This window comes from Nylanderia fulva, unplaced genomic scaffold, assembly GCF_048542155.1.
Source record: "Nylanderia fulva isolate GAGA-0341 unplaced genomic scaffold, ASM4854215v1 Scaffold302, whole genome shotgun sequence".
NCBI lineage: Eukaryota > Metazoa > Arthropoda > Insecta > Hymenoptera > Formicidae > Nylanderia > Nylanderia fulva.
Genome location: NW_028190371.1, coordinates 103,616 through 113,516, shown reverse-complemented (window position 1 = coordinate 113,516; position 9,901 = coordinate 103,616). Strand labels below are relative to the sequence as shown.

General features: G+C 37.2%; 1 protein-coding gene across 1 annotated transcript; it reads left to right on the top strand.

The window, feature by feature from the left end:
• Positions 1-286: 286 nt before the first annotated feature.
• Positions 287-2,696, top strand: LOC114930736 (uncharacterized). The gene is made up of 2 exons (XM_085484665.1): positions 287-1,463; positions 1,546-2,696. Exons 1-2 carry the CDS (start codon positions 287-289, stop codon positions 2,694-2,696), a joined length of 2,328 nt encoding a protein of 775 aa, XP_085340791.1.
• The last annotated feature ends 7,205 nt before the right edge of the window (positions 2,697-9,901 follow it).

Here is a 9,901-nt window from a genome sequence, read left to right as displayed (position 1 = left end):
CCGCCGCTTATTCCGCACTTTGATTTTTGATTACGATTTCACTGTAAAATAATTAACATTTGTATGAAGTTTGTTAAAGTGTATTTGTCATTAAGTGTGTTAGAGAATTAAATTCTTTTGATAAAACAGTGACTCATCCTTTGTGCCGCGCGACCCTTTCTTACGCAGCGCGTTCGCGAACATATTTTGGTCCTTCGAGCCGGATATCTCGCACCGGCAACCGCAAGTTCGCGAGCGTGACTCTTCGTGTGAGTGAAGAAAGTGAGCATCTGTGTGTGCAGCCATCATGGATGTACCCACGCTGGTCGACTGTCAGCGTGAGATTCAAATCCGCATCTTACGTTCCGTGGAGTACTTGAAGAAGCTGGGCAGTTCCAATATCACTACCAGTGCTATCGCCACACGCACCAGAATTTTGGATCAGCTGTGGACGAAGTTCGAAGCGCAGCACGATCTTATCCGAGCAGCCTTAAAAGAAAAGTTCAGCGAGAGCGATTATTTTAAGTCAGAATTGCACGCTGATACGGAGAATCTATATGTCAACCAAAGAAGCATACTTGACGGCTACGCTGAACACTTTCGTGCATCGAGCGTACCTCCTTCTGCCGACGCCACGCCAAGGTCGTCACTGCCGCGCATCAAAGTACCGCCATTCTCTGGTGCCTACGCAGATTGGCCGTCGTTCAGAGATCTCTTCCTCTCCGTCGTGAGTGGCAATGCGATCTCCAACATCGAGCGCTTTCATCACCTCCGCTCATGCTTGACAGGGCCGGCTGAAAAATTAATCAAGTCGTTACCTGTCACCAGTGACAATTATGATCGCGCTTGGGCGATCCTGGACAAACATTATAACAATAAAAAGGAATTGATCCGCTCCAACTTTGCCACATTCATCGCCGTGCCAAAGATGAAGGGAGATACCGCAGAGGAGTTGAGACGCATTCACAACGCCGTTACTGCCGCCGTCAATGGCCAGGAGAGCATTGGACGTCCAATTAACACCCACGGAATGGACCTCTTCAACTTCCTAGTCACCGAATTGTTTGACGCACGTACGCGTCTGGAATGGGAGTCGTCCACGTCAGACTCATCAGAGCCGGCACAAAACGAGGCACTCGTTGACTTTATCAGCCGACGGATCCTGACGCTCAATGCCGCACGACCGAAGAGTATTAGCAAACCGCCCGGAGAGGCTTCACGGATTGCCAAGATTCACTTCACTAAGCAGCAAGGAGCTGAGCCGCCGCACTGTACACTGTGTCATGAAAGGCACACCTTGATGACCTGCCGAGATTTCAAGGCCAAGACGGTCCACGAGCGTAAAGCATTTGTAGAGACGAACAAGCTCTGCTACAACTGCTTAGGAAACCACCTCGTATCTCGCTGTCAGTCGAAGAAGAACTGTCATTACGTGCGACGCACGACACCACACTATGTTGCACGGAGCAACCACGTCTTCACAGGCAGCTGAGGTCACCACACGCGCCACTACACTGACCACGACTCTTCAAGGGTGAGATCATAAGGCTGTTCTTTTTGCTACAGCTCGACTTAACATCGCCGACCGGTACGGCTCACCACACGCCGTACGCGCCTTGATCGACCAATGCTCCGAGGTGTCGATCATTTCTGAGGCCTTGGCGCAACGTCTCCGCCTGCCTCGAGTCTCGACGGATCTCTCGATCTTCGGAATTGGAGGAACCCGCTCAGGATCAGCTCGTGGCAAGGTCACGCTGCACGTCACGTCAGACGTGACCAACGCCGAGCTCCGCGTGGTAGCTTTTGTGCTGCCCCGCATATCATTGCAGCAAGGCTCAGTCTCGCGAGAAGAACGCAGCTGGCCTCATCTCGACGGACTCCAGCTGGCTGATCCTCGCTTCCTGGACGACGACCCAGCTGAGCTACTGCTGGGAGCCGAGGTCTACTCCTTGATCCTCGAGGAAGGTCTCCGCAAGGGTGACTCAAGGATGCCGATCGCCCAGCAGACCAGCCTGGGATGGATCCTGTCCGGCGGCTACGACGCAACAACAACCAACGGACATTGCCGCACATTCCGGTGCACCGCCGATCACGACCTCACCGACCTCGTTCGACGCTTTTGGGAGCAGGAGAGCGAGCCAATAATTCGGGCTCCACTTACTCCCGAGGAAGCTAAGTGCGAGGAATTATATGTGCGCACCGTCACACGCACGTCTACCGGGAGGTACATTGTGAGGCTGCCACTTTCATCACCGCCGACGAATTTTCACGAGACTCGCCGACCAGCGGAGCGTCTCCTGAGAGCCATGGAGACCAAAGGCAGCCGAGATCCTCGATTTGGCGACCTCTATCGCAACTTCATGCAGGAGTTCGAAGACTTACAACACATGAAGAGAGTCAACATTGCAACGACAGCGGATGATCTCAAGTGTTACTTACCGCATCACGGGGTCCTGAAGGAGTCGAGCACGACGACAAAACTCCGAGTCGTATTTAACGGCTCTCAACGCACACGGGCCGGTACTTCGTTGAACTCTCATTTGTTGACTGGGGCGAATCTTCTGCCAGCGCTCAACGACGTGTTGCTGCGATGGCGTTGGCACCGGTACGTCTTTGTCACCGACGTAGAGAAAATGTACCGCCAAATCCTCGTACATCCTGAGGATTGCCGTCTTCAAACAATCCTGTGGCGTCACAACAAGACGGACGAAATCTAAGAATACGAGCTGCTAACAATGACCTACGGCATGGCTTGTGCACCGTTCCTGGCCATACGAACGCTGCGGCAACTCTGTACAAACGAGGGGGCGCAATTTCCTCAAGGGGCCACAGCACTTCGGCGAGACTGCTACGTCGACGACGTGGTCACCGGCGCAAACAACCTCGACGATGCCATCAACCTCCAGACGGAGCTACGCCACCTGTGCACGGCGGGCGAATTTCCACTGAGGAAGTGGGCCTCAAATAACTCCGAGGTCCTCGCGGGAGTCCCTTAAGAGCTTCGGCTGCAGCAAGGACCGCATTCATGGGACGGAGAGAGCCATTCGACCTTGGGCCTGCGATGGCATCCTCAAGATGACTGGTTTGCCTTCGCCATACATCCACGTTCAGTCACAGAATTCACGAAGCGACGAGTCCTCGCCGAGACTGCACGGCTATTCGACCCGATGGGCTGGCTTGCGCCTGTCGTGATTCGGGCGAAGATCCTGATCCAGATCACATGGCTTCGGCAGCTGGACTGGGACGCTCCACTGCCTGTTAAGGATGTTCAACGTTGGCAACAGCTGCTGAACCAGCTACCTCTGCTCAGCAACATACGAGTTAAGGGGATGCCGGAGGTTTACTTTTACCGGCCGAACGATTATATTTTTCCATTATATTTTCATTATATTAATCCGATTACATTTTCCAACACCAAGAAGTTTTTATTGCGTTAATAGAATAACAAATGCTTTTCCACGATTAAAGTTAATATAATAATAAAGTACGCAGCTGTCTCAATTTGTGATAAAAAGACAAAAAATTTTTAAATACGAGTTTTTTTTTGCCTTCTCGCGTCACGTCATAACAATATTTGCTTGTATAAAAGTTTCACAATTTATACGTACAAAATAAGACCACTTCGCGGAAAAGATTGCATAAAGGAATATTAGTGAGCTTGCAGAAATAAGTTTAGAAGTCTAATAAAAAAGATCTTGGTTATGGAATATTTCATTCACATGTGTATGTGCGAAATGACATTTGGGAATAATACAGAGCAGAAAATTAGTTGCGCGATGTCGCGATAGATGGAGCTGCAATCGTGCAGTTAGACAAGGACAGACAGTCATATTATCTTCGTCTCTCTCATGCTGTCTTGTCTTCTGACCACGGTGTGTATACGACCGTGCTTTTGACTCTCTCTCTCTCTCTCTCTCTCTCTCTCTCTCTCTTTCTCTCTCTCTCTCTTTCAAATTGCTCGTTCATAATTGTATGCGAGTGATTTGAGAGAGAGAAAATATGCTTTCTAAAAGTATGTAGATATAATATGCCAATATTATATATGTTATATGTGTATACATATATATATATATATATATATATATGTGTGTATATATATATATATATACATACATATATATATATATATATATATATATATTTTCATCATATATTTTATATATATATTTTTTTATCAAATATTCCGATTTATTATGTACGTAAAAATGCGCGTCAGATCTTTCGTATTCGCGCGGTATCAGTAGTATGTATGTACCACAGTAATCCGCGCGTATTATACGTTGATATGATCTACTGTGCGACGCCTCACTCACGTCGCGCGGTGCTATGCACGTTCATACGCGTAAAAAGCAGCGTATACTTGAGTTTGTGTGTTGTCCACACCATGGGACGAAAATATGACGCCAAACATTTGCCCCTTTCGAAACGTAGAGTTTCCTTCAAGAAGGGCTGGATGTACAGGTTAGTTTATTTATATACATTTTCTATATATGCATACATACACATACATATATATATATATATATATATACACATATATAATATATACACATACCTATTGATTTATTTAGCAATCTGTCTATCTATCGAACTATCTATCATCTATCGATCAACCTATCTATCTATCTATCTATCGATCTATCTGTCTCTTTTCTCTTTTCTACATTGCATTCTTTTATATATGCACACGTATATAATAATTTTTTTAAAATATTGTACATTACAAAAGTAAAAATAATTAAATTTATAATCTAAAAATATATAAAAATCTTTTATGAATATAATAATTACAAAGTTTTAGTAGATAATTTTTTGTAATAAATAAATGATTTATATAATTTATTCTTATCTAACTACTGCTCTGTTTTGATAATAATAGTATTATTATGTATTCAATCTCTAAAATACTTTTATATAAATCATTTATTACAAAGAATTATTTACTTTATAATCAATTATAATTATTATAGATAGGCCTGTTTATATACATACACATATATATTGTGTGTAAGTGTGTGTATGTGTATAAACAGGCCTATCTATAATAATTATAATTGATTATAAAGTAAATAATTCTTTGTAATAAATGATTTATATAAATGTATTTTAGAGATTGAATACATAATAATGCTATTATTATCAAAACAGAGCAGTAGTTAGATAAGACTAAATCATATAAATAATTTATTTATTACAAAAAATTATCTACTAAATCTTTTTATTCATAATATTCATAAAAAATTTTTATATATTTTTAGATTATAAATTTAATTATTTTTACTTTTGTAATGTACAATATTTTTAAAAAATTATTATATACGTGTGCATATATAAAAGAATGCAATGTAGAAAAGAGAGAAGAGACAGATAGATCGATAGATAGATAGATAGATAGGTTAATGGATGGATAGATGATAGATAGTTCGATAGATAGACAGATTGCTAAATAAATCAATAGGTATGTGTATATATATATTATATATATATATATATACATACACAGAGTGTCCCAAAAAGAATCGGAACACTGAAAAATCTCGAAAAGTATACGTTTTACAGAAAAAAGTTTCAGACAAAAGTTATAAAAAATTTATTTATTGATCTTATCAGTTTGACCTTGGACGGCGTTACCAAGGTCAGAATAAGGTCACCTTGAATTTCTTAGATGGAATCCTATCAATTTTTATTACATATTCTTGTAGCTTATCTGGAGAGTTTTCCAAAACACTAATAAAATTATTTTTTATGGAGTACTCTTTGATTTATAAAGGCTAACAATTTTTTGACATAAAATGTAAAATATCTTTGTAAAATATTCCATTTTCGGTAATCATATCTTTTTTGCACGGAATAATGAGACCAATAAATTGGTGTAAAAAAACACATAGTTGCTTATAAAAAAAAGTATGCTGCTGCATATTGAATATTACATATTCAATTATCTGTTTTCTTTAATAAATTGATTTTTTATTATACTGTGCAAAAAAGTAGGTATAATTATCGAAAATGGGATATTTTATAAAGATATATTTTATGTCAAAAAATTGTTAGCTTCTAACCTTTATAACTCAAAGAGCACTTTAGGAAAAATAATTTTATTATAGTGTTTTGGAAAGCCCTCGAGATAAGCTACAAGAATATGTAATAAAAAATATAGGATTCCATCTAAGAAATTTAAGGTAACCTTATTCTGACCTTGGTAACACTGTCCAAGGTCAAACCGATCAGATCAATGAATAGATTTTTTATAACTTTTGTCTAAAACTTTTTTCTGTAAAACGTATACTTTTCGAGATTTTTCAGTGTTCCGATCTTTTTGGGATACCCTGTATATATATATGTATATATATGTGTGTGTGTGTGTGTGTGTGTGTGTGTGTATGTGTGTGTGTGTGTGTGTGTGTGCGCGCGCGTGTGTGTGTGCGCGTGTGTGTGTATATATATATATATATACATATAAGAATAAAGGGGGTATCATTAGAATATCGCAAAAAATTTATAGATAAAGAAAATCTTGCAAATTTTAAAATCATCTTTATTTTTTGAATGATCTCAAGAATACAAAGTTTCACTGTGGATATCACGTTGCAGGACATCCTGCGTATATATACACATACATACATACATACATACATTCATATACAGGGTGTCCCATAATTCGCGAACCACCGGGAATGGGCAGATAGAGCGTGTTAAACTGAATAGAAAAGTCCTGTATCATTTTGCGATATTCGCAATAATTATTGAGTTATTAACTAAAATATCTAAACGAATGAGCGGGTAGAATAGCGGTAGGCCGGACTCGGTGTGCATGTCGGATGACTTATTTGTTATATGCCGCTTAGTATCAAAGATATCATCTTACTTTTCGGCGCCACTACATTGGTCGCCGCTTGCTGCATGACGCCGCCTCTCGATCAAATAATGCTTTCTACCTGCTTATTCGTTTAGATATTTTAATAAATAACTTAATAATTATTGCGAATATCGCAAAATGATACAGGACTTTTCTATTCAGTTCAACACGCTCTATCTGCCCATTCGCGGTGGTCCGCGAATTATGGGACACCCTGTATATATATATATATATATATATATATTTGTATATATGAATGTATGTATGTATGTGTATATATACGCAGGATGTCCTGCAACGTGATATCCACAGTGAAACTTTGTATTCTTAAGATCATTCGAAAAATAAGATGATTCTAAAATTTGCAAGATTTTCTCCATCTATAAAATTTTTGCGATATTCTAATGACACTTCCTTCATTCTTATTCAATATTTATGGGGTTCAATTGTTATAAATTTTTTTTACATAATATATATATACATATTTTCTAAAAGTAACAATTTCTGAAAAATAAAGCAGTCTCTTGCTTATTTTAAATAGTTATTAGTAGTAGAAATATTATAGTAATAATAAATAGTAGTTACAATAGTACAATAGTAATAATAATAGTTATAAAGTTGCAGTAGTAACAAAAAAAGATATCTCATGCCAAAGATGATCCAACAATTTGCATGTGCGTTCTGGTTATTAAAAAAGATATTTTACATCAGAGACGATTTATTCGTCTGTTAGTTGCTTCTAAAATATCTTCTCCCAGAACGATTTGCATGTGCGTTCTGGTTATTAAAAAAAGATATTTTATATCAGAGACGATTTATTCGTCTGTTAGTTGTTTCTAAAATATCTTCTCCCAGAACGATTTGCATGTGCGTTCTAGTTATTAAAAAAAGATATTTTACATCAGAGACGATTTATTCGTCTGTTAGTTGTTTCTAAAATATCTTCTCCCAGAACGATTTGCATGTGCATTCTAGTTATTAAAAAAGATATTTTACATCAGAGACGATTTATTCGTCTGTTAGTTGCTTTAAAAATATCTTCTCCCAGAACGATTTGCATGTGCGTTCTGGTTATTAAAAAAAGATATTTTACATCAGAGACGATTTATTCGTCTGTTAGTTGCTTTAAAAATATCTTCTCCCAGAACGATTTGCATGTGCGTTCTGGTTATTAAAAAAAGATATTTTATATCAGAGTTTGCTAGTTGCTTTAAAAATATCTTCTCCTAGAACGATTTGCATGTGCGTTCTGGTTATTAAAAAAAGATATTTTACATCAGAGACGATTTATTCGTCTGTTAGTTGCTTTAAAAATATCTTCTCCCAGAACGATTTGCATGTGCGTTCTGGTTATTAAAAAAAGATATTTTATATCAGAGACGATTTATTCGTCCTGTTAGTTGTTTCTAAAATATCTTGTCCCAGAACGATTTGCATGTGCGTTCTAGTTATTAAAAAAAGATATTTTATATCCTCATATAATTGAAGCAAGTTGTAACGACAAAAGCTTACAAATTATTAGAGAAAATTGCAGTAATCACTGGCGATGTATTTCTTTTGACGGCACCAAGCTTCGAGTGTACGACAATCTATCTGGCTGTACATACGAAACATTGAAGGCTAAAGAAAAAAATAACATTCATCGTCGTTATCCACAAATAAATAAAAATAATATAATATTTGAAAACGTTCAAACACAACCTGATGGTATATGTTGTGGAATCTTTGCTGCCGCATTTGCTACAACTATAGCTTTAGGAGAAAATCCTTGTAATGAGACATATTCTGCTGATGTTAAACGTATGAGACAACATTTCTTAAAAATAATAGCAGAAAATAAACTGTCACCTTTTCCTAACTAATAAAATTTTATCATTATACTAGAAATGTGTAATTCTAATAAATATTGTTGCAAAAAAGTGTCTAATACAAATGTCTCATTTGCAAAAATCGGAGAGACGAAAAAAATACATATATTATGGTTGCGTTCTCACGGGAATGGGCGATGGAGGGGCCCATTTCATTCTATATATGCATAAAAATGTTTTGTATATTATATAATATTCTGTTATATTATATAAAAATATACAGCTAGTTATTTGAATATATTTGCTATTTTCTCAATTATTGATAAGAGAAGAAAAGCGAATTGTGCGTACTGCATACATTGTAATTTATAGAAAATTACAAGTAATATCAATATACGTATCATACACGTATGCTTATACCATACACGTATGTGTACACATGTATGTGTATATGTATTTGTATATGTATATGTATGCATTTATGCATGCATTTATATATGTAAGAAATATATACATATATATACATGTATATAGATGCATATATCCATGCATAAACATATATATAATATGTACATGGTGATTTAAAAATCTGGCAATGGCCAATTATCTCCGAAAATAGTGGTCTTATGAAAAAAATACTAAAGGTGTTGACTTTTACCTAGGTGTCAAATTTTGAGATCATTTATAGGTAAACTTTTTAAAATCCTTTATTTTTTATTAGATATTCTTGTAGCTTATCTCGACAGCTTTCCAAAGCATTATAATAAAACATTTTTTCATGAAGTACTTTTTGAATTATAAAGATTCGAAGCAATTGTTTGACATAAAATTATATCTTCGTAAAATATTCAGTTTTACGTTATCATACTTTTTATTTTTGTGCACATAATAATGAGACCAATTTGGTGTAAAGAAAATGCACCCAGCAAACACAAAATATAACTGCTATGTTACATGTATGTAATACTATATAACGTGCATGTTACATGTAACATATACGGTAATTTCTCACTCATAGATGTAACATTTGTAATATGACATGTTATTTATATATTGTAATTACATCCCAGATAGCATCGATATTGTAGGATGCCGAAAGATAATCTTTCGCTAAGTCACTATCCTATCTATAATTACAATAAATAATAGAATCAATAAGTGGGAAATTACAACTAACGTGTATGTTACATGTTACATGCACGTTATTTACGTGTTATATAGCAATTATAATGTTTGCTGGGCAGTTGCTTCTTGAAAA

Excerpts from the sequence above, each read along its gene's own strand:
- LOC114930736 (XM_085484665.1), top strand. The coding sequence starts at position 287 with ATGGATGTACCCACGCTGGTCGACTGTCAGCGTGAGATTCAAATCCGC. Across the intron at positions 1,464-1,545 it reads GAGCAACCACGTCTTCACAG|CTCGACTTAACATCGCCGAC; the intron begins GCAGCTGAGGTC and ends TTTTTGCTACAG.